At 37.7% G+C, this 25,453-nt stretch overlaps 1 protein-coding gene and 1 long non-coding RNA gene across 5 annotated transcripts in view; both read left to right on the plus strand.

Annotated features, from left to right (window-relative positions):
* The window catches only part of LOC113039783 (uncharacterized), a 56,216-nt gene that overhangs the window by 18,337 nt on the left and 12,426 nt on the right, over positions 1 to 25,453 (plus strand). For 2 of the 4 annotated variants that reach the window (XR_003275069.1, XR_003275071.1), the window contains exon 2: positions 2,741 to 2,951. This is a non-coding gene — a long non-coding RNA (uncharacterized LOC113039783). Of the gene's footprint in view, positions 1 to 2,740; positions 2,952 to 24,311; positions 24,387 to 24,481; positions 24,589 to 25,453 lie in introns of all 4 variants that reach the window. The other 2 variants (XR_003275070.1, XR_003275072.1) reach the window with 2 other exon arrangements.
* Positions 5,645 to 8,006, plus strand: sox2 (SRY-box transcription factor 2). Its single transcript, XM_026197876.1, has one exon. It carries the CDS (start codon positions 6,220 to 6,222, stop codon positions 7,165 to 7,167), a length of 948 nt encoding a protein of 315 aa, XP_026053661.1. The 5' UTR covers positions 5,645 to 6,219; the 3' UTR covers positions 7,168 to 8,006.

A 25,453-nucleotide genomic window follows, 5' to 3' on the forward strand; every position in this document is an offset into this window, starting at 1 on the left:
TTTGCAGTAGTGTTGTGAATCTGACCTTTGAGATCTTCCTTAATAAAGGCGTTATAGATTTTTTTCATTCATACACACATGTGATCAACTGAAGAAGAACTTATGGCTCAAAAGAGTTTCTCTATACTGGTAGCCGGAAGCACATCCACAGTCTATGATGTAACACTGCAGATAACTACGCCTGCATTTCCTCTTAACCGTATATGAATCTCAAGGCTTTCATCACTTGGTCCTGGCTCGTGGCTTTAACCAAGGAAGTGGCTGTGATGGTTTTGATCCTGTGTTCGCCCGCTGTTAAAACTGTTTTCAGGATGTTTAGTCTATGCGGCAGGTAGATCACACACGGAGAAGTGATAATCTCAGCGACTGACATATATTTTCTGTCATATGAATGTAAAAACATCCCACACAAAACATTACAAGCCTTTAGTTAAGCATGATAAGTTTCAGCTTACTAATTTGGAAGAGTGCTGTCAACACGAAAGCGTGGAAACGTTGGTCCTAATTCGTCCGACATGAATTAGAACCAATGAATGTCTTGGCGTTTTATTTAGAAACACGAAGGTTTATATCTTGATTGAGTTATGATCAGTATAACAATTTGAAATGCATAGATGTAGTTATACACAACTTTCCAATATCTCAAATGTCATATTTAAATTTTTGTCACAAACAAACAATAAATAAAGTATTATAGATGATTTATAGGTTGTACTATAAAATATAGTAATTATGCATCATAGTAGTATTTTTTTACATAGTTTTTTAGTTGGTATGTATGCTTGTATGCATGTATGTATTTATGTATAAATAAATAAATAAATAAATAAAGCTAATTGACATGGAATCTGGACATTTGTACGTATAGACAGCCTTACAAATTAATTTATACGATCACCTTTATGCCTCAGTGACATTACGTGAACATGAGAACAATGCAGTCTACCCTAGTTTTCTTTTCAGATTAAGCAATTTACGTAACATGGCCACGGCACTGGGCTAATTTAATAACATAAATGCTATTATGGCACATTAATAACACATGGGGAGTGTCTAGTCGTCTGGTCCCACTGGAGCTCTGTTCATTCAGCCCTTGAAGAAGTTCACACGGAGGTTCAGTCGGGCTGTGACTGACAGGTCTCGAACCCTGCAATGCTTCCCCTTGATTACAGATTCAGCGGGGCCCAAAAGGAAGAGCACGGGGGTCTAAAGTGTCATCCTCCCATTAAGCTGGCCTTGTGTAACCATAATGCGCACAAAATAGCAGCGAGAGCACACTCTCATGCATATGGAAATGAACGGCCATTCATTCATATATCAGCGATGCAGGCCGACTCCATCTGAAACGCATTAGTATTCGACGAATTGCTACGCAGAAGTGAACTACACCGCCGATCCGACTACAGTTCTGTCATTTCCGCCATTTGTTTTGTCATCGTTTAAATGGTTGTTGAAGCATCAGCCCATCATCTGACTCCGATTGTAGCCTTAAGATCAGCAAAAGCAATCTGTTAATCCTATTAGCAATAATAAAGGAGGTTCTCTTTTCTGTAAAATTATTTCATTTTGACAAAAACCAAACGATGTTGGCCTATCAATATAAAGGTGATCTGTTCTATTTGCCCGCACCTTTGAAAGCTCATTAGTCAGGGTAGTATTTTGATTGAAGTCATTATTGCTTTTCTTTTGTAGCAGCACCGCAGAGATTAACACTGAACCGTGTTGTATGAGTAGACAAAGCCTCCACAGTCACTGCAGTGGATTACTGTCACTACGGAGGAATAGGGAGGACGAGGCGGCCCGTAATTCCTATAGAAAGGTATACAAACACACAGCCGCCAACCAACAATTTTTCCCGTGGAGGCCTTTTGTCTTCCCCCTGTTCCTTTCTACCCCAGTGCCCTGTCAAAACCCATAAGAGCGCCGACCCAACCAGAGCCAAAGTGTGAAACCGACACCGAAATCAGACCGGGATCCTTGCTTTAAAGCAGCATTTTCAATTTAATTTAAGCTGATTTTCAATCAGACATGACAATTGCAATGCATTTACGTACATGCAAACTGTACTGATAAATAGTGGAAAAGGTTGTGAAATTTGTCATGACATACAAATCAAGTGGTCTTTCTCCTAGTAGAAAAACAGTAATTATAATTTAATAAATACAGTACATTTCTAAACTGATGGATTATGTCATTGTTTTTACAACTGTAATTATATTATATCATTGACTTAATTATGAAGAGGATATAATAATGATAATAACAACAACAATGATTGCTATTATATGTTGATTCAAATGTATTTTATAGAGTGGTTTCTTGTTGCTGTTGTTGTTGTTGTTTTGGAAGCACTGAACGCTCCCCGGCTGTACATGCCATGGCAGTGTATTTTCTGAAGTAAAATCTTTATCAAATAGCCATTCTTTGCGTTTGAAAAAAGCCAGCCCATTACCTCACGACTGCTTTTGTTGGCCCTTTACAAGAGCGAACAAAAACTGTTATTCAGGAGAAGGCTTTAGATTTTTTATTGTTGGTGGAGCTCACAGTGTTATTGTATTAAAAAGAGCCATCTGTGCCAGAAACAATGGCTTCAAATTATCTCTGAATACGCAGTGAAAAAAAAATATATAAAGCTTTCTCCTTTCTCATTATGTTTGGTGGGGGGTTTTGTAGACTTGCTATAAGTGACTTTTGTTGTTCTTGATGCATTCTTCTTCTTTTTCAATCGGCCCCTTTTCAGATGGCGTGGAGCTGTAGAGGGACTGTGACGGGTGGGAGCAGCCGCGCAGCGAGCACTCTGAGCGGGCACACGGAGCGAGTGGACGCTGATGGATCATGAGTGCGGCCGCCGGAGGAGAGCGCAGCCGGGAAGAGCGCCGTCTCGCCGGGCGCGCATGTGAGGAACCTCCCGGGAGGCAGACGGAACTCTGGATGTGTCAGTCAAAGTGAGTGTAAGTAATTCTGCTGTGTGATGCTCGGCGTCTGTGCGTATCTGTCTGCTGGGACAGGATATTAACTATAGATTTAAAAAAGAGAGTTGCATGTTTGTTATTTAAAATATTGGTGGTTGATTAATATGCATTTTTATGAAGCTCCACTATATATAGGCTATTTAATATATATATATATATATATATATATATATATATATATATATATATATATATATATATATATATATATATATATATAGCATACATATGTGTGTACAGTAGATGTCTACTTGTTGACAGTTCGCGGCTGTCTGGAAAACTTTGTGGGTGGGTGGGTGGGGGGGAGACGTTTGATTTTCAAGTGTTTTTAATTGCTTTCAATCTTTAAAACGTATGTTATAATAAAGTACAATTAACACACAAATGGGGTCTTGTTATCTGCAAAACTGAGACATTGGATTTTTTTTTATTTTTAAGTAAATTCTTAAGTTAATTCTAAAGATGATTGTGATAAACTGGCATGCCAGATTTCAAATGAGGTCAAACTTTTTATGTAGCAACTGAACTGCTTAGTTTCTTTCTTTTTTTTTCCTTAATGTTTCATTTTGTTGATTTTGCCGGACGTTGTTTCTGAAATATTATGAGCAACCTATATGAATTGGATACCGTTATCATGTTGATATATTAAACAGTGTTATTTGTCATATTTTGATCTGCAGTCAGCGCGGCCCCTAGTGGAGAAAACTCTCTCTCTCTCTGTCTCTCTCTCTCTCTCTCTCTCTCTCTTCTGTGTCTGTTTCTCGCTCTCCCTCTCTTATTCCTAACTAATTTGTAGCTCCTAATTTTAGCGCTTAATGCTTGAATAATTCTAACTCTCTCTTTCAAAGAATGTTTTAAGCAATTGTTGTGTTCGTTTCTGTGCATATTTGCTGGCGTGCATTGAATTTGCTGTGAGATATCGAACGCAGACATAAAAGCACTAACGAATGAAACATTTGTAGTTATTTTCGTTATTTATTTATTTTTATTATGCTTTAATTTACATATGTATTATTATGGATAAATAAAAAAAAAGCATGCAAACGATTTTTGTACGGTTTCAAACAGCCTTTCTCATAATGATGCGATTAGTTTTACTAAGCCTATATGTTTGTTTTGTTATTTGTCATCCTTTATAATTTCTTTTTTTTTTATGTTTATTAATTTTCAGTTGTCAGGCAATTCTTTATTTCTAAAACACCAGTCATCAAAACCAGTCAAGTGTGTTCATTAAAATCTATTTTGAGTTTTTTTTCTTCTTTTCTTCTTCTTTTTCACAAGCTGCTAACTATTATTTAGAACTGCGACAATTAACAATTTCGCCGAAGCAGGATCCTCTCTGGGACGTTAGAGATTCCCCGCTGTTCTACACATTTCCATAAGCAGATTAAGGCACTCAAATGCAGATAGAGAGAGAGCAGTTTAGAGCTGCATTAGAATAGCGCGTGCTGCACTGCCCTCGTGCTCAAATCCGCGCGCTGTTAGCCTGCGTGCGCTTCATACTTCACTTTAAAATCACTATTTGTTTATGCAGACATCCATCCTTGAAAAATAGAATACATATTTTAAATAAGCAATAGCTTTATATCTTATTTGGTGTTTGCTTTTTATAATTATTTTTGTATAGGCTATGTTAACACTTTATGATTTTGTTTTATATAGCTATAAAACAAATGTAGCCCATAAAGCGCTTTCTGCCTAAATGTGGAGGGAGATCTTTTAAAGCAGCAGTCGTTGGGCTTTTCTTATGTGAATATCACCACAAGAGGACGCTGTTGAGACATAATTAGATCTGCTTTAGTGCATTGTAGAAAAAAAGAGAAATGATCCGACGTGTTTTTCCTGACGTTAAGCCTGTTTGTAGGCTATATTAGTTCCACTTCTTTCGTCTTGTCGCTTTATGGTCAACTTCTGCAGAAGAATGATCAACTTTAAATCCTAACTCTTTAGGAAAAGATCCGCTCGCCAAAATGGCACCGCGTGTTTTATCATAAAACAGCCTGTTTGTTTTTAACAATCGGATATTTCATCAGATTGTGTGATTATAAGGCTGTTATTCTGAAGGAGGCCGTGCTGAATAAATCCTCTCCCCTGTCAGTCTTCATGAAGTGAATACTAATAACACAAATCCTCAGATCTCAGATGGTCAGTGTAGTCAGCTTTTGTGCTGCTTTTGTTCACAGTGATGTAATGACAAGAGCCGAAACAAAACTACCTATTTGGGATGATTGACGGGGCTCTATTTTCTAATTCACATTCAGCTCGAGCCGGCTGAAGTGTATATAGTTCATAAACAGAGAATTCCTGCCACACAGTCTGGATATTGCTTCGAAAAATAAGAAATCAAATGATACTTTTAAAAAATAAGCTGTAGTACGCATACAAGCCATTGTTTATTAAATGTGTTAACATATGCGAAATGAATATCTTTAATAACAGAAATAAATATTGCCTAATTGTAGTCTACATTTGTATTCAACACACTTCCGTAGGTCTAAACGTTAATGATATAACGAGATATATTGAAACAAAAGCTTGTAATGCTATAAGACATGAACTGTTAGGCTCTTAAAAATTTGTTTTCAATTTATTTTCGATATTTTAACACTCCAGTTAAATTAGAATTCAACTTTAAAAAAAAGCGACTAATCCAAAATCTTAATATAGGTTTACAGCAAAAGCAAGAACGTTCGAATGTATTCCAATGTTCGATTTTCGAATGTTAGAATCACATGTCCTTGTCATAGGCTCGAGTTTGATTAGACAGTCGTTTTGAGAGAAATATTCTCACTTCAGTAAGTTCCTGCTCTGCTAACACACACACCGTGCTCATTGGTGGAGAAGCGCTGCCTGTGGCTCGCGCTGCACTGCTGACCGCGCGTAACCCCGCCCCTTTATGCAAATCCAAGAGACACACAGTCTTGGCTGAGGGAGCAGGCGCGCTCTGATTGGTCAGCGACAAACCCATTTATATTCGCTGACAGTCGCTCTATGAATGGTTGTCTATTAACTTGTTCAAAAAGTATCAGGAGTTGACAAGGGCTCAGGCGAGGAGGGAAAGCGAGTTTGTGTTGATTCTTCAAGACCAAGAAAAGAAGTTTGTGGGCTCAACAGGACCTGAGAGCGCGTACCTCCACAGCAAAGTTCCCACAACTGCTAAGGTAACTTCGCCAGCCTCCACTTTGGACTTTTGGCGTATTTTTTCTGTTTACTTCTGGTTGGGAAGACTTTCACGAAATCGCTATAAATGTATAACATGATGGAAACCGAGCTGAAGCCCCCGGTGTCCCAGCCGAACACGGGGGGCACGGGGAACACCAACTCTTCGGGAAACAACCAGAAAAACAGCCCGGACCGGGTCAAGAGACCCATGAACGCCTTCATGGTGTGGTCGCGGGGCCAGAGGAGGAAAATGGCACAGGAGAACCCCAAAATGCACAATTCGGAAATAAGCAAGCGCCTCGGGGCCGAGTGGAAACTTCTGTCCGAGAGCGAGAAGCGGCCGTTCATCGACGAAGCCAAGCGCCTTCGGGCTCTGCACATGAAGGAACACCCGGATTACAAATACAGACCCCGGAGGAAAACCAAGACCCTCATGAAGAAGGACAAGTACACCCTGCCGGGCGGGCTTCTGGCGCCGGGCGGCAACGGCATGGGCGCCGGTGTGGGTGTAGGGGCCGGTTTGGGCGCTGGGGTCAACCAGAGGATGGACAGTTATGCCCACATGAACGGCTGGACCAACGGAGGCTACGGCATGATGCAGGAGCAGCTGGGTTACCCGCAGCACCCGGGACTGAACGCGCACAACACGGCGCAGATGCAGCCCATGCACCGCTACGACATGAGCGCGCTCCAGTACAACTCCATGACCAACTCGCAGACCTACATGAACGGATCGCCCACCTACAGCATGTCCTATTCGCAGCAAAGCACGCCGGGAATGACGCTGGGCTCCATGGGCTCGGTGGTCAAGTCCGAGTCCAGCTCGAGTCCGCCGGTGGTCACGTCGTCCTCTCACGGCCGGGCCGGACAGTGTCAAACGGGGGACCTGCGGGACATGATCAGTATGTACCTGCCTGGCGCGGAGGTGCAGGACCAGAGCGCGCAGAGCAGACTGCACATGTCCCAACACTACCAGAGCGCGCCTGTGCCCGGCACGACGATCAACGGCACCATCCCCTTATCACACATGTAAACGAACTTTTCTACTCTCCTTTGGACTATTTTTGTACAGAACACTTTTGGGGAGGGAAAAGTTGTATAGAGCTCAAGGAAAGAACACAAACTTTTGCTTTCTATTTAAAAATGGAACGGTAGGAACTCCACACAGTTTTTTCGTTCTGTTGTTCTTTTTCTTTTTCTGTTCTGTTCTGTTTTTATTATTATTCCAGAAGGTGTATGAGATTTGGAAAGCTGAAACGGGGGGAGAGTGAATCAGATGTTTTATTATCGCAATCGCCGTTTGTACAGTATTTATCAAAGACACATAATAACAGCCAGATGTAATGTTTGTCAACAGCAAGGAAGTCACTTTTTTTTTATAAAAGGCAAAATGATGGCACGACTGATGTTGGCTTCAGTATATGCTTTAAAATTCCTCTGCAAACGCTGAATTGAAAGAAAGGGATACAAAAAATGAAGGTGCATAGTAATAAACCGTTATTATTATTTGTATTATTATAGTAGTAGGCTATTATTATTATTATTAAGTTCTAAATGAGAGAACAAACAGAGGCACTCTCGCAGGTTTAGGCTATCTGATTTGATTCTTTTCGGTCCCACTCCTCATCTGTTAGGTCTATGAAGTTTGTGTTCTTTATTTTCTCATGGTTTGTAAATTTTCTGTACATTTTCCTGTGATATTTTGAGTTCTTATTTGAGAAACCTTAATTTTTCGTAGCTGTAAAATGTGGCCTGTACGCAGTTGCCAACGCTCCATGTATATATTTTAACTAATAACATCATTATAACAATTACAATCTGAGTTTTTTTTTTTCAATATGCAGTTTGAAATGAATAAATTTTTGAAATTTGGATATTTGACATTGTTTCTGGTTTTTGATTTTGTTTTTTAACATGATGTTTGGTTTAATATGCATTCACAATCTCTAACTCAACCACAGTTTCAGCAGATTTGACATAAACAGTGCATTATTGCATGAATTTGTCTGAATAAGATGACACACAGAAAACATGGGCGCAGCTCTCCTAAAGTAAGTATACTGTGCAGAACTGCATTATGACAGTGTGTGTACAGGTGTTTGATTCAAACAAATGAAATGTCAGATGTTCATTCAATTTAATAAGCATTAAGTTAACACCGTTTCTATTTTTTAGTGGAAACGAGGACAGCCACAGCGTGTAAGTTTCTTGCCTGTAAATCTCTGCTCTGCTTGGGGAAATAAAACGGCCCAAATGAAACGAAGACGCACGTCAAGGTAGTCACTTCCACTTCTCCTTAGATATTTTTATATAAGTGCAAGAATGTACTGCACATTCTGTTACTTATTTATTTATCGTGCGCGCAGATTTTTTTTAAAGATGACGAACCATGAAAAAAAAAATATATATATATATATAGAGAGAGAGAGAGAGAGTGAGAGAGAGTAGCTGTTTTAAATTTGTAGTTTAATAGCAACTAACAAGCGTATTATTATAAAATAATAAATACAGTTTATCTCGTTATATTTTAGCCTGCAAATAATACGCAAGATATTAGGAATGGTTTATAATTTTGTAATAGCTATTGGATTTTAAAATATATTCTCAAATGTTAACATATATTAGATTCATATTGATTGTTTATTTCTTTTTTAATTACAAAAAAAAAAAAAAAATGACACGCAGAATGAAAAACAACATTTCTTATTTGATAAGAGTAAAATATGAAGCGTTGTGCACTTCACAGGCCCATTTGCGTTTCCATGAACACGAATGTATTCAAATCCTGTCTGAGTGCAGGGCACAGGAGCATGCTGCTGCTGTTTGTCAGCCGCTTGAAATCAAACTGAAGATTCGATTATGGAACTGATGTGTGGAGTTGAAGATCTGAAGTGTGTTGGGATGTTCTGCTGCTCTGTGCTGGTAGATTAGAGCTGGTTCTGGCCAAGGCGCCGAGGCATCTATTACAGCGGGTCTCGGGGGAGAAGGGCTCACATTAAGCGCTAAATGAATATTTGACGAGGGCTCATTCCGACAAACGTGTCCCTGCCGGACTCTCGACGGGTCAGGGAGCACTGCTTCAATCCTTTAGTTATACAAGCGGAGGAACGGGTTGTGATGGCCGAATCTGTGAGTGGACTGAACACGCGTCTCGGAGGTGTATTAACAGTTCAGTAAAGAACGCGTTTGCTGAAATGATCGTTCGGTTGAGGTCTGAGGTTCTGGACTTTAAAAAATAAATAATAATAAATAATAAAAAATAGAGTTATTACCACAATCTGCCGCTATTTAGTCATTTCCCCAAGAGTGACATCTGAAAAATAGGCCTGCTGATTTACCAAAAAATGGATCATATGCGGAATAACGCGGTTTTGTAAAAAGTTGGCGTGTTGGGGGGAGGGATGTAATTATATTATGTTGATACCTAATATAAAACATCGAATGACTCGAATTATTAATGACATTACATTTTGAGCTCTCTTGTGATAGACTTGTTTTAGCTGCCTTGTGTGTGGATTATAAAGAATCTGCACAAAACCCTTGTTTTGGTTAGAATGAGAAAGTCATGGAAAGTGTTTTTTGTTGAATTGCACGTTTATGGGTATAGCTATATATTTATTGGGAATAGGCCATTCCATATAAATATATAGCTATACCCATAAAACCGACGGAAAGTGATGTTGTAGAGCAGCAGATATCTGTGGAGCAACAGGTGGTGAGCGCTGCATGGGGGACTTTACTCCAAACTAGAAACCTTTCCACAAGAAACTGAATAAAACCAGTTCTTCAGCCTGAGCTTATGGCTCAAATCCGAACTTGTTTAGGATTTCATCTCGGATGACAGTAACATGGACTTTTGTTGTTGTTTTTTTTAAGACCTAGAAAGAGTTTTTTATCCATGTTGGCCTCAAAGAGCGTCAAACTTTCTCATTCTTCAAAATGCAAGTCATAATAATTTGGCTCTGCAAAACAAGTCTTAAAACGTGCCGATTTCATTATAATATTGAGGAATATAGATATTTGACCAATGAAAACAGTCAAAGAGTTCAGCTCAAATGTTATATAGAAACAACGACTACTGCCTACTAATAAATATAACAATATAAAAATATATAAATGTGGTTATAGTATTGTATCTATTGGTCACCGTTTTGTTATATTATCACATAAGCTTATTAAACATTAATTGAATTTTATTAAAATGTAACATCAACTAATTTTCATAAAAGTTTTCATTAATTCTATGAGGCCATCATTGTGTTCGCAAATAATTATTAAAGTTTCGCATTAATGGCGTTTAAGGCTATTTTAATTCTTTAAAGAATCGAATGTAAAATATGAACTACTTGTACTGTTAACATCAGTCTTTGTGTTTGTGATTTGCTGTCTGCAGGCGCTGGTAGTAAGTGGGTGGAGAAAGGCGCTAACTATTTGGAGAAAGTAATAAGTTGTTTCTTGTTGCGGTTTTTGGGGGAGGGGGGCAGTGATGGAGGGGGACCGAGCATTGTGAGATGGGCTGAATTGAGAACTGTCAGAGATGTCTCTCATTGGGTGAATGATCCAGTGCAGGTGCAGGGAAACAGGGGGATGGGGGTCTCAATAAGACCACACACTGTCAGCCAGCACCACATCAGTCTCGCGCCTCGGCCGGCCCGAACCGAGCCTGACAAAAGGCTACCTCGGGTTTCATCCTAGTAATTTATTTTCTGGAGTCTTTTTTTTTTTTTTTTTTTTTGCAACCAAAATATAACTGTTTTTTGTATTTCATATAGCTATTGTTTGTGTGCGCGCGAATGCTTTTGGAATCGAAGGGATTGAAATAAAACTCTTGTTTAATATCACTGTACAGTCTGTCATAATTCTACCCCAGGTCCCGTGGAAGGTTTTGGCACTCAACTCCAGTTCAACCAAATTCTGACAACTGCTTGTCATCACATTCTCGCATGCCAGGGGTTTTCTTCTTCTTCTTCTTCTTGTCAGAGTCTTTGTTGTGCAAAGTTACTTTTTTATAAGATCCTTCTTGTTTGCTAATGTGAGACTTGCTTTCTCTCAATAATGTTCATGAAAGAATACTCTTTATCCCATAACATACTGTACAACGATATTAATAATGTGCACACACCTTTTTTATTGTCTCCATGCAATTATGTGCTTTTTTATTATTGTCTGGTGCTTGTTTATACATCAGCTGCGTTGCTTTGCTACATTTATCAAACCTGGAAAATTATTTTCATGGCTTCTCAAACATACACTATTTGTTTTGTTCCAAATCTGAGCTGATTAATGGCAGAATAACCGTGGTTAATTGGTCCTTTTTCTAGACATCAGTGTAAACCATCATCACTTTATTAATCCTACAGATATAAAGAATAAAACAAGCCAGCTCTTTAGAAATAGAGTTTTAAAACGTTTTTATATGATCCGTCTCAATGAAGCTATTCTTATTTGTAATTATCCTGGTCCCCTATATGCTAGACTCAACAAACATTAAATGTAACAATTCGGAGCTGTTATAATTCTCTAATTTGTGTGCGCTTTCTCTTTTCTAATCGCCTGTAACGGATCGGACAATACAGATCAATCTATTCAAGCAGCTCACATCTGTCAGCCTGCAACACAGTGTTTCTGTATCATTATGCGGAGCAACAAGTTTGACCATATGCAAAGCTGAGGTGCGAGTATTTCATCCCATGCGAGGAACAATCTCTGCTTTTATTCAGCAGATCAGTCACAGCAATGCGGATCCAGTGCGCTTTTAATGCACCACTGACTCTCATAGACTGAGATAGACGGGGGATGGGGGTTGTATACACTGCACTCTTTTTAAGATGTGTTTATTCAAAATATATTGAAATAAATAAGTAATTATCTACCAATTTGGACTCGTTTATGCATGTCTTATTAAAACCGCATAAGCTATAAAATTCTAAATTCGCTTTTTCGTTCGTTCGGATTTAAAACATTTACACTAGCTACTCTTGTTGTTTTTATTCGGAGCGAAAGCGATACAACACGCTATATTTGAACAAAAAGAAAAGGAAATTACTTCTGGTTAAAGGGTTTTGGAAAGATTTTCAAAGCTCAGAAAAAAAAAAATGTTTAGCGAAAATAAAGTTTGACTTCACATTTTAAATGCACCGGCGTCACGTTTTAATCTAAATGAAATGGGGATCGCACAGCGACTTTGAGCGCCGCAAGGAAGTCTTTCTCTAAGTTTTTATTAAGTCCTCATCAAACACAATAACCTCTTCAAAATACATTCGTTGTGCTTCCCATTTCCTAGGAAATGCCATCAGGTGAATGTGTGTACTATGACGCAGTTTTTGCATGGATGGTCTTCAGCATGTGAAATCAGTTTTTTTGCTGGTTTCCCAGCATTAGGTTTGGGGGCTGTTGGGAGGTTGTCATTAGCTGACCCTCACAAACAGCAGAGCATTGTTCTCCTCATTCCGCCGATTTCAAGCTTCACTTGTACATAGCATATATGTTGATTAATGATACTAAAAGTAACTGGGTCATCCTACTTAAAAAGATCATATTCATCGTCAGTTATAGTATTTAAATCTGCTATTTGTTTACTAAGTTAGCCTCGATTTTGACAGAATTTATAAGAAGTTGAAGATATGGGGGATCTGAAGTGACGAAATCATGGATTGGAGAAGGAAAGGAAATGTTTTGGGAATATTCCCAGAGCTCGTTTCTCTTCTCAGTTTTTGGATCAACCAGACGTATGTGTACTTTCGGAAGAAAGGGTTTGTCTGGACGTTGAATGGGCCCCTCAACCGGCCCATTATGTTTCTCTGGTCACCCCCGTGTCATCTGAATGGAAAGCGTGGGCTTGTTGACAACTGATTTTCTCAAAATGTTCACATCTTTGTGGCTCTTCCTGCCCTAAAGGTATCCACACGCCGTGGATTCCCAAGACTTTCACTTTTTATTCGAGCCGCTAAATCGAATATGGCTTCATATTCGATTCGAATCGTTTTAACGTTACGTCATTAAAACACATAATTAAACGTTACATTTAAGTGCTGATAGAATTAGCTATTATTAAGTAGGAATGAAAAAGGAGGTTTTGGACTTAAGTGAATTCTTATTATTTCCACCCCGTTTTTATTGGTTGTTAGTTTAAATCTTAATATGCATAGCACACAATGAGCCACAGTTTTCAAATGTGTCTTGGTCTATATAATGCTAATGCATACCTATAAAAAAATAAATCGACGCTTCGCATTTTAGATCATCGCATACCTATCTTGCATGACTCTAATTCTCAAGTATGGTTAGTGGGACTAAATCTTTGAATGGCCCCAGTGCTCTGGTCAGAGTCCCTGCTGGAATAGAAAGGTTTTTTCTTCTTTCATTCAGACTCAAAGAGCTACTCGAGAGTTCCCTGTGAGTGACGGAATGTAGAGCTTTAAACAGGACACACGTTTGGAGCAAACAAAATCACTGCGACCAAAAGACACTTCCAAATTACGTATATTATTTTTTTAGCGCATGATTTCGTTCGTTTCGGACGTCATAAAACTAAAGCACGTGATCAGAGTTGCCTGGAACACAGCATACTACATATCATTATGGTTGTCCGAGATTATAAAATGATAAATGCATTGTTAAAAGAGGTTTAAACGATGTTCTAAAACAAATGTGATTATAATGACAGTAAAATGTCAAGTGGTGTAACCGTCAGGCAACATAAGAAGCGTGAACGTACACGAAGACCTGACAATGATTTACAAATGCGGTTTTAAAATATATTTTCAAGATTTTTATTTATTTATGTTTATTTTTTTTTTGGAATGTGATGCTTTGTAATGTTGTATGTGGTTCAATAAATGATTCAAATATATCTTAAATCAAAATTGCTTCACTGTTTTTGTTTTAATTTTAACATTCTCTCTCTCTCTCTCTCTCTCTCTCTCTCTCTCTCTCTCTCTCTCTCTATCTCTCTCCCCAAATACAACAACATAACTTGTCAATTAGGAATGATATCATTAGTCACCAGAAAACACGTGTATTAAAGTCATTTTCCCATGACATGCGTTTCTACGTATTGCTGAAGAACTTACTGACAAAAAAAAAAAAATAGCATCACGTCATAACTATATTTCATCTACCTAAATTAGACTCTGTCCTGTAGTACAGAACGAATACAATATAACGATATTCTTGACCAAATTTCCCACAATGGTTATCATATAGAACTCCAACCAATAAGGTGGCGTGATCAAACGCCTGGTGTGAGTTAAAAGCGGGTGTTGTTGCTCGCATGGGGTGATACGGGAGATGCTGAAGTGTGTGCTGCCCGGTCAGGCCATTTGATTGTAAATAAGAGAGTTCACACGCCGATCGAGTGACTAGAGAGAACAGGCAAAGCATTTGAATCAGGTGCCTATCTCGCTATCGAGGAGATCAGAGCTCAGCCAAATGACATCTCCCTCTGAAAAGCCAATCTAGTCGCAGGATGAGATTTCACTGTCTTTGCGCTCAGCCCGCCCAATTAACATAAGAAACACAGCGAGTCCCACTAAAACACGCAACAGTTGGTGGGCAGTTATGGCATTATCTGCCAACAACCCAAGTGCTGGGTTCCCTCTGGCCAATTGTATCCCAACAAAGCCTGAATTATCACTTTATTTGCGATTGATTTATTGGTTGCGCTTTGCATGTTACACTCAGTTCATGTATATCTAATTAACTATAACAATGTGCAATTACAAGGTTTTTTTCCAGAAATAATTACATATGAAGTAGCTTGCTTATTGATATAATCCAATAATTACTGTTCATATCTATATACTAATTAATTTTATATTCTCTGTATAGAACTTACTAAAAGCATTTATGTATAATGTGTTATAGCGATATTCTTAATGCACATTTTATTGCATTATAGTTTTTCATAAATAACTGTAACCAAAATTAAAATACATTATAATATTTGAAGGTTTGTTTTTCATTTGTTTTGATGCATTATACTTCTAAAGGTGTAATAGTGAATAGGCAAGTATTATAATTGATCATAACTGTCGTCATAATTATTCATGAGAGCATACAATGCATTATAAGGTGCATTACAAGGCATAATTAATGCATTAAACATTATTTTTTATAAAAGCTTTACCAAAGTGAAACCGAAATATTTGTGAAAAATAAATAAAAGTGTAATATATGTATATATATATATAGCAAGATCAATTTTGTGTGCACTTGCTTGTCATTCAGTGTTTATCTGTCTGATCTAAGAGGACAAACCACAAATGGCAGGTAAATCAAGATAGCAGAAGTCTTTGAATTGATGTATGTGTCAGAGTCATTTCTGTTCTATTGCTTTCTGAACAGAAACCGAACATGACATGACACAGATTAGCAGCTTTTGAAATTGCACCTGCCAACACATTATGAAGTTCATAATTCAAAGGATTAATGCCTAATGACAGCTTGAGCTGTACAGTTTTACTATATCATATCACATCATCCGTCTTTCAGTTAATGATTCCTGTTTGGTCAGCTGAAATGACACGTCGACTCTCAAATGCAGGATCAATAATTGTGTATTTTGTGTGGCTTCCTCTTAACATGGAATCAGTTCAACTGTAGATTAGATTAATTCATGGTCCATTTCATGAGACCCATGTACGGCTTAAGAGGCGAGACATTAATGAAGGCTTTGTCACAGGGTTAATGAATGCCCATGCATGGGTTAAGATTCCATGAAACAGGAAATGTACAAACGCTTATCGTAATCTCACGTCTCAGTTCTCATTAAAAGTGCATGTGCAAATAAAAATTCTCAAGCTGGGAGAAGAAATAAAGCTCGTTGTGACAGCTGAAATATGACCTGAATAGCCCAATTTTTGGTGGGTGGTTTACCAAGTTTTGAAAATACCAAAATGAGTGAGGTACAAAAAAATCTGACTTGTGTTGTGCTCCATAATTTGTTTCAAATGAATACACTGTTTTAAATCATTGATGTTTTTTGCTCTCTTTTGTATCATGGCTTGGCAGATTATAGTAAAGTTTGCACCCCTTTTCAGCCTAAGCAGGATCAGCTTGGAGTGGCCTGTCACCGTGGAAACTGCCAGAACAATTCAGTTGAAGTTTGAAGAGGTCAGCTTGCAGGGTCAACAACCCCAGCCTCTGCCTGTGCCAACTTCTGTTGAGCCTGGGACTTTTTGGGGGAGCGCTAGCTCAACCTAACCCTGGGTGGTAGGCAATTCTAAGACTGATATAAATTTTTTGAGTCAGTTTGCGGCCTAGGCTCTCCAGGTGGCCTGTGAAATCGATTTTAACCCCGTGACCCTGTCTTGGAGAAGCACGGTTGACAACCTGGGTGAGAATTTAGCTGGGCCTGACAGATTTGCGGCTCTGAGAGGGGGCGGGTGGAGAGAGCGTCTCTTCAGCAATGGGCTGCATTTTAGAAGTGGTCATTAAAACCTTATTAAAAGTTGGAACGGTCTGGAGAAGAGCCGGTGAATATGTGTACATCCGCAGACACTTCATTGACTCAGGAACAATGTTGGGAAACCTCAGTGTAGGGGCAATTTCGCATGAGTTAGTACAGAAATGTATGTTGTTGTTTTTAAAAAAGTTTTATTAACGTTATTTATAAAAACTTAAGCATGAAGATCCTCTCTTAACCCCAACCCAAAAACATAACCGCCAGAGGGACAGATGTACAAATGAAACTGTCCGAATTCATGCGAATCATGTGGCGGTCACACTGCACTTTTCTCTCCATTGACTTCCATTCATACGCATGCGAATGCGTAAGACCGGAAACGCAAGCTCATGCAAAAAACTTTGCATTTCGCTGCGTTCCAAAGTTCAAGTTTGGTGAACTCTGACCTGCGAATTCGCATAACGTGAAGATGTGGGACCAGTAGAAGATCAATACGTCACTGCGTGACCTCTCTGTACAGAAATTCAAAAATGAAGGAAGCGCTATATTACTTTAGCTGTAGCGCAGCGTCCTATTTTATATAATACATACTTAAAAGATTATAAAAAATTTAATAAAAAAGAAGCTGCATGGTTCGCACTGTCAGTGGAAACAGGAACAGATGATACATTTGAATGAGGACGTTTTATAATTTTTTTATGCTTATGGTGTATATATTTATATAGAGAGAGATACAGAGAGTACAATATAATAAGACACTTTCGACGCCGTCGCAAAAGACACAGTACAAGCACATATTAATCCATGTTGTGATATTTGAGGAGAGACCATTTTATCTTGCTCCCGCCGATATTCGCAGCGGCGTCCGAAATAATTTTGCACGTTTAAAGTCTAGTGTGACTGCCCCTTTAGCCACCAACATGAAAAATACTTAAAAACTGTGGTAAGAATGTATTAAACAGTAGACTTTAAATTCAATAAACTTTGATGTTTAAGTTTCGCCACAGCGTAATTTAATGCAATTTAACTTGATGTTCAATTTAAAAACCACTTTTGGGCGGCTTTATGAAAGGTTTTTCCAGTAGATCTTATTCAGGTTAGACGCCATATTTAGTTTAACGTAAATGAAAATGAGGCTGTCAGGAATAGACTTAAGGTACATTTACAAGTCAACAATGTACTAAAAACAAAAGTTTTTGAATAGTTTCACTAACAGATGAAAACATTACACATGGATCTGCGAAAATGAAAGAAAACTAAACAAAACGCTGTATTGCGCATGCTGATGTCACTTTGTAAAGAAACACTAAGCGAACAAATATACAGATCCAGGCATTCATTGTTTTCACAGAGATGATAATGTTAACGTTTTCTAAAAATTGGACTTTGAAACCGGTTTTCAAAAGTTTGCCTTTTCAGTTTCCTAAAACACCATTGTTGTGAAAATTAAGAGCCAAAGGGCATAAAAATGAAATTTTTAGTTGAAAATGGTGTCGTTTAAAAACCTCCTTGCAGTCTTTACAAAGGCACACGTTGTATTAAGATCCTAGATTGTCATTTTCGCAGCTCGTGACTTTCAAAACTGTTTTATGGAGTTTTTTTTTTTGTCTCACTGAAAGTTTTTTTCAGAAACACGTTTTGTCTGAACAATCATTATGCTGTTAACAACAGTCCAATCCATCGAACGCACCATAATTCAGTCCCTTACAGCCTCATTCACATTCCCGCCAAAAATACAAATAAAAAATGGCTGCCCTTACTAATATCTATCGAATTCTAAGTAAGAATGGCAGTGTCTAAGTTTGAATAGTGGCAACAGGCATTTCGTATAGTAACGTGACACAACGCAGCTCAGCTCAGCATAACATACTGTAGCCAATATGATCTCACATCGAGACGGAGGACTCAAGTCTACTCACTTTCAACAAGGCCAAACTACATGTGGCCCTGAATATCTGAGTCAACCTGTTGGGCGATTTGAAATGATTTGGGCCGGTCACAGGGGAGACGGTGTGATCAAAGGACTGACTCACCACGCGGGGCCGATTCCATCTGTCACGTTTAACAGACTGAGGCTGTCTGCTGGCCACTCAGCCAGAGAGTGCGGCAAACTCCTGCCAGATTGGTGCTGATTGTATTTGATTGCATTTGAGTGCAGCTTCGACGATGAGTCTAAGAGCTGGTATCATCCCACTCTTGTCACATCAATGCTGGAAAAAATGGGAAACACTGCTCTGAAACGTTGGACCCCTTAGAAAGTCATGGGGAAAAAAGGCCTTTCTGCTATTCGGAGAGGAGATGATACTCAGAAAAGGGCCTGAGTGTGTGATTGTCAGTGTGGTTATGACAGAAGTGAACGGTGATATACTCATAGCGCGGGTGCAGAGCGTCTCGCACGCTTGTCTTTACTCCTGTTAGGAGTTCAAGCTGTTATTACGCCGTCACACTCGTTGGTGGCTGAAGTGAGTGACAGAATGTTTGCTGGGTGTGTGAGTATGTAGGCTTGTTTACTTCAGCATAATGTCACCTTTGCCACTCTTTTTAGATTCATTAGCCATGCCTATAGAGTAAAACCCATGGTTTGCCGCGTGGCCTTCGTCGGCACATTTCCAGGGTGAAAGTGTTTCGTGTAAACATTTCTGCAAGGTTGTGAGTAAATGGAAATGTGGCCTTCCATTTTCACACCTCAATGGCTATTGATGTGACAAACATTAATATAGCCGAGATTCCATTTCTACAGCCATAATGACTGAGAATGATCTGAGTTCAGGTGAACAGCAATGGAAAAGTTTTCAGAAACTCTTAGGCTGATGATACAAGGGGCAACTTTTCGAGCAATGTTGCTGGGCAACTTCGGTTAATATTGCTGTCAATGGGGAACCAGGTAAGACACGACTGATCTAAAGTACCCAGATTGAGATTATTACCCATTCTCCATGGGAAAGTGGCCAAGCAACATTGCTCCAAAATGTTGCCCCTTGTATCATCAGACTAAAAGTAAGTACGATCCAGTGTGTAATAGTCTTGTAAGACAATGAAAGACTTCATGCAGAAGTCATGGGATAACATTAATGTCGAAGTTCTCAGGAAATATAATTGACAGAGATATGCTACTTTGATTTCAAAAAGGTCATTTTTTCTGATCTCTCTCTCTTTCTCTTTAAATATATTAGTGACAGTATATGTTTTACGTAAATTTTTATGTGTTCATGTAAAAAATATAAAGTTGCCTCTATCGGTTTAGTGATATACAGCTGGTAAATAGATGCAACATGTCATTGGGTATTTTAGCATGTATCTATTTATTTATTTGATCATTTTGAATCAGAGTGTTGTGAGTACCGGCTGTGGTTTTGAATATTTGGGTTCTCTTTTGGACGTGTTGGGCTGTTTGTGTGCTAGTGTGATGATTAATGAGGTATTTTTGGCAAGTTGGCATTACTCATCAGTGCCATGGCAGTTTTGTTTCAAAAGTGCTGGTGCTGGAGAAAGAGGGATTTTAGCCCATCAGCAGTGTGTGATGTCAGCACACAGGACAACAAAAGACAAGTCCAAATCCGTGCTGTTTGCAGCATTACAGGGGCCCAGGCTGGGCTGAACACAGGCCCTCTTTTCACAGGGACAAACATACCAAAGCACACGCTCACACACACACACACACACACACATATATACCACTGCTGCAGTGTCTCTCAGCAACATCAACACACTTTCTCTTCTAAGCCTGTGTGTATTTTCATGCATTCATAAGCAGCAGTTCAATGCCTGAAGACTGATATCTCATGAGTAATAATTTATGAGTGCAATAATTACTAGTAAATAATAATTCATTACTTGGATTCTTTGCAAAACATGAACAATCCTGACTTTGTATGGTACAGTGTAAAATGTGAAATAAAGTGTAGATGCTAGTATTTCTGATACCTGATATGGCCCTTAACTGTATGAAGCTAATGTATCATATTTGATTTGAAGCCTTTTAAATGATCAACAATGATCAACACCTGTTGCAATGTAAATACCAAATATGGTATTCACCATAGGCTTTTGAGGAATTTTATTTGTACTTCGCTCAATCACCGATGTATTGCAATGATTTTTATGTTTTGATGCTACAGAGCTTTGAGCATAAATCTTAGCAATAATCATCATCTAAAACATATTACTGAGAAATAAAGAGTGAAAACCAGTATTGTTGTAATTGTAATTTCAAGTAGCTTGTTAAACTAGTATAAACTGTCCCAAACTGTCAATCAATCAATCATTCAAATGTATTTATTTATTTAGTTAGTTAGTTAATGTAAAAGTTCAATAAGCTGTTCCATTAACAACAACAACAAAAAGAGAGATTTTTATGTTCACAGTTATTTCAAATGTCAGTCTTTACAGGGTTAAAATAACTTTAGTAAGGTTAATTCAGGAACATCAAATAAAACCAAACAAATAAAATCATTAAAATTAGATTTTTTATTTTTTAACATTTTATTTATTTTATTTATTTATTTGTTTGTTTTTAGGTTCATATCTTTAACAACACAGGTTTTTGTCATTTATCAGAAAAAGAAACAGAGGTTAAATTTGTAAGAGAGAGGCGGGTGATTTGGACCCGCTGACATCATGACGTAAGCATATTCACTACAATGTAAAAACAAAATCAAAAACACAGGGTTATGTCATCGTAGACGGGTATGCGTGCCTTTTATTAATTTCTCATCTGCAGGTTGAAACGTTAACAGAATTTGCGAATTCAAACGTGACACACACACACACACCTTTGTTTGTCTAATACTGCCGCTCTGACACACCAAAGCCTCTCGTGTTTTTACTTGCAAATCAGGATTACACACTGAATGAAGATTTCTAATGGTTAGAAGGCAGAATTACAGTTAATATGCCAGCAGACCAGAGGCAGATTTACAGGAATGTTTCCTCAAATCCATTTAGAGTTCGCTTTACTGGAATAGTTACATTTAAAATTACATTTTTCTCACCCAAACCTGTGCACTGTTACTATTCGAAATGTGTAAGAGAATCTTTGAAGACGTATTACGCAGCTGTTTTCAATTAAAAAACAGTTAATACACTGTATTTCTGAAGTTTACTAGCCATTTCTAAGTGAAAATTAACTTTAATATTAATTTTTATCTATAAAAAAAAAATGGTCAAGTTACACGATAGCTTTGTAAGAGGAAATATTTTTGTATATTCTTTATTATTTTTTTCCTTTTATCTAAAAGATCTAAAATCTATTTGCTTTTACTATTTGCAAATAAAACAAAGTAGCCAATAAGAGTTAAAAATAAAACAAAGATAATTTGACCACATTTAAAGAAAGTGTTTCTCATTAAAATAAATAAATAAACATAATGCATAATGTGATGTTACTTGCTGTTTATTTGTATTTGTGAAATGTAATACCAATTTCTAAGTGAAAGTTATTTCAAAGTAAAACCTAGACAATTTTGTTTGTTTGTTTGTTTCAGTGTAATCAGTATAAGTCACACAATAGCTTTGTATGAAGAAACATTTTGATGTTCATTATTTATTTATTTATTTATTTGTTGATTGATTGAACAATTATGTTCCATCGGCCAAAGCTCTTAACCCTCATTGCTTCTACATAGTAAAATAAATAAATACTAAATAATATTAATAGATATATTTAAATCTGTAAATAAAACCTAAAACAAGTTAGTGGACTGCATTTTACAAGAAAATACTATTTCAGTGTGTGTACTTTAAGATCTAATGTTTATTTCAGCATTGCCTGCAATATCTTAGTAATTTTTTGTGAAATCTCTAGCAATTTCTAATGAAAAATTGACTATTTTTTTTATTCCAGTGTATGCTAAGTGTATGCACTTATTAAGGTTTTTTTTTTTTTTTTGTCACTGTTGGAGCTTGACATACTCATAAACTTGCAAACTTGCATACGGATTGAAGTGACAAGAGGTGTGATAAATAATACCAGGATTATTTTTTTGCGATTTTGTTTGTAAATGCAGATTTGAATAACAATAAGGGGTCATCTTTACAATATACCAACCATTTTATTACTTGAGGTATAACAATATAACAGCAGAAACTCTGTAGACCAAGAGACCTACCCAGACCTGATTGACTCATGCCGTTGCAATGTTTACCGGTTGCATTTCATTCCTTTTCTTTTTTTTCTCTCTAAGCAATTAGAAACAAGATATGGTTCCTGTGGGAGTGCCAAGGTTGTGCAGTTTCCGCTCATGTCATTTGTATAGGGCTTAACCCTACTTGTTTATTTGCATCCCTCTGTCAGTTTCGCCCATCCATGATGAAGCCTCACGCTACTGTACCCCAATAAACTCAGAAAACACAGTCAGAGATGGTATGAACTGACTCTGAAGGACGGGTATTGTGGATGCTGCCAGTGCCCAACAAGCCCTCTTTATGATGACAGGAATTATGATGGCCACGTTGGATATGTGAGATCGCTGGTGGCGAACAAGATAAGTCGAATAATTGTCACTTACTGTAACAGCGGCTCCCATTCATTAAGAGCCCGTGTCTAATAAACTACTGGAGGAAAGGAGGCCAGCTGTACTGTGAAGCCTCAAACAAGGCGACTCTTTCTCTGCGGCCCCAAACTTTGTCAAAAGGCGAAACTGTCTACGAGGAGCTCTGTGATTCCACAGAGATTCCAATAGACGTTTGTCTTGGAGGAGCACACAAGGGCTTCCTTTTCACTAAATAATAAAAAATAGGCTGTTCAAGAGGGAAAGCAAAAACTGACATAGCTTCTTTTTTAGACTAGTTCCAGTTATGTCAACTGGAAAACTAACAATTAGAGGGTTGTTGTGATACTTTCCTTTTTGCCTAAAAGTCAGTGCTGCATAATTTGCAGCAATAGTTGATCATAAAGCTTACAAAACTTGTAAAGAATCTTGTCCACAAAAACATTTATTTATTTTCATTTAATTTACAATCAAGCACATTTCCTGCCAAAATGTTACTCCTAAAATAAGGATGATTGTTTTTTTAAATGGCCTGTCATACATTTTCATGTAATTGTCAAATAATGCCAAGAATGAAAACTTACATCAATAAAAATAAAGAAAATAGAATAATCATGCTTATATATACATATATATATATATATATATATATATATATATATATATATATATATATATATATACACACACACACACAATCAATAATATGCATTGTACATTTATACAATACATCCAATTTTGATCAAAAGTGACAGTAAAGGCATTTATAATTTAGCAAAAATGCATTTCAAATAAAAAAAAGTCTTTTAAACTTTGTTCATCAAAGACCTGGGAGGAAATTACACAAACATATTAAAATATACTGTAGCATAAGTGTTATCAATATTGATAATGAAGATGAAGATTTTGCTTTGCATCACAAGAATAAATAACATTTAAAATTTTCACATAGAAAACTTTTTTGGTTTTTATTGTTTAAAGCATGGATAAAATACTTTGTTCAAAGACATGAAAAAAAAGTGTTGTCCCCAAACTTCTGAATGCTATTGTGTATATATTATTTGGTAAGATTTACCTTATCAGGCCAAAGGCATGTGACCAATAGAAGCAATTTGATCAGTCAGATGTGGATATGGAAAAGCTTTCTATCAAATCCTTATGGTTGGCAAACCCGTTAGTTTACCCATAACCTATCAAAATATTAAATACTTTCCTGTTTTCGTATCTAACTCACACCTACATCACAATTGCCTCATCACTGAATTCTTACATTCTCTCCTCCAGAGCCACACAAACCATTTGCATTGTGGAATCCATGAACAGAAGCCCACCAATTCCTCAACCCCACATTTTTCAACAGTTGAGTGAATTTTTCATACAATTGAGTGAATTCCAGAGGTGCTTCAAGAGGAACACATGTCCTCCACTATGCTGACATTTGAATGCATTTATAGAAACCCTGGTGGTTTAGGGTGTCTTTGCTGGATCATGGTGGGCCATTGTGAGTCGTTCTAAACTTCCTGTCAGTAACTGTCTGAGGGAGGCAAGTACTAACTTACTGGTATGTGGCAAGTCCTTGTGAACTATTTCCTTTCTTTTTCAACCACTGTTTGTTGCTTTATAGAGTTTCTTTTTTCTAACTTTTAAACTGACTCTGTGCAATGGTAAATATACCCTAGGATCGATGTCATTCTACAAAATTAGCATTTTGGGAATCTGCTGCAAAACAACCAGTTGTCACTCTACAAAATATTAATTTCTAGCAACTTCACATTGCTATAGCCAAGCAGCTAAGCCTCATTCTAAACTCATCCTGAGAGATGTGGGTTCATATTTGCAGAGTTATACCAATTTTGCAGGGACTCAAACAAGAACTCCCATAAGGATATTTGCTGTCATTTACTGAGCTCATGGCGGTTTAGCAAAGACCAATTAAGATTCATATTTGCTTATACAGTTGTTAAGTTTCTCTAAGGACCATTGTGATTGGGGCCATACATCCCATTGTTTTCCGATAATTAATGATAGTTTGGTTTACTTTGGACTACACAGGGATATGAGTATAAGACGGCTAAAAGAATGGGAGAGATATATAGTAAGCCACAATTCAAACACACAAGGCTCTGATGACAAATGACTAACTTCAGAAGGTCAGAATAAAAGTCAACACGACAGAGCAGCTTCACTCCTGAATCCCATTCCATTAGGAGTTAGAGAAATAAGAGTTTTGGGAGAAAGTTGGATTATTGAATCCAAGGGGGAAGTGGGATTGACTCCATCTGTTGAGAGGGTCTTCCAGCTGACTTTAGCCCACCTGCTGGATGCTGGCTCAGGAAGCTCTCTCATATATCCTCCTGAAGTCCTCAACATGATCCTTGAAGGGGGAGTGTACCAAAAGGCATAGCCTCTATCTAAGTGTCTTTGTC

The sequence above is a fragment of the Carassius auratus genome, chromosome 22 (assembly GCF_003368295.1).
Source record: "Carassius auratus strain Wakin chromosome 22, ASM336829v1, whole genome shotgun sequence".
Taxonomy (NCBI): Eukaryota; Metazoa; Chordata; class Actinopteri; order Cypriniformes; family Cyprinidae; genus Carassius; species Carassius auratus.

What these genes read in the sequence shown, in the direction of transcription:
- sox2 (XM_026197876.1), top strand. Translation starts at nt 6,220, where the DNA reads ATGTATAACATGATGGAAACCGAGCTGAAGCCCCCGGTGTCCCAGCCG.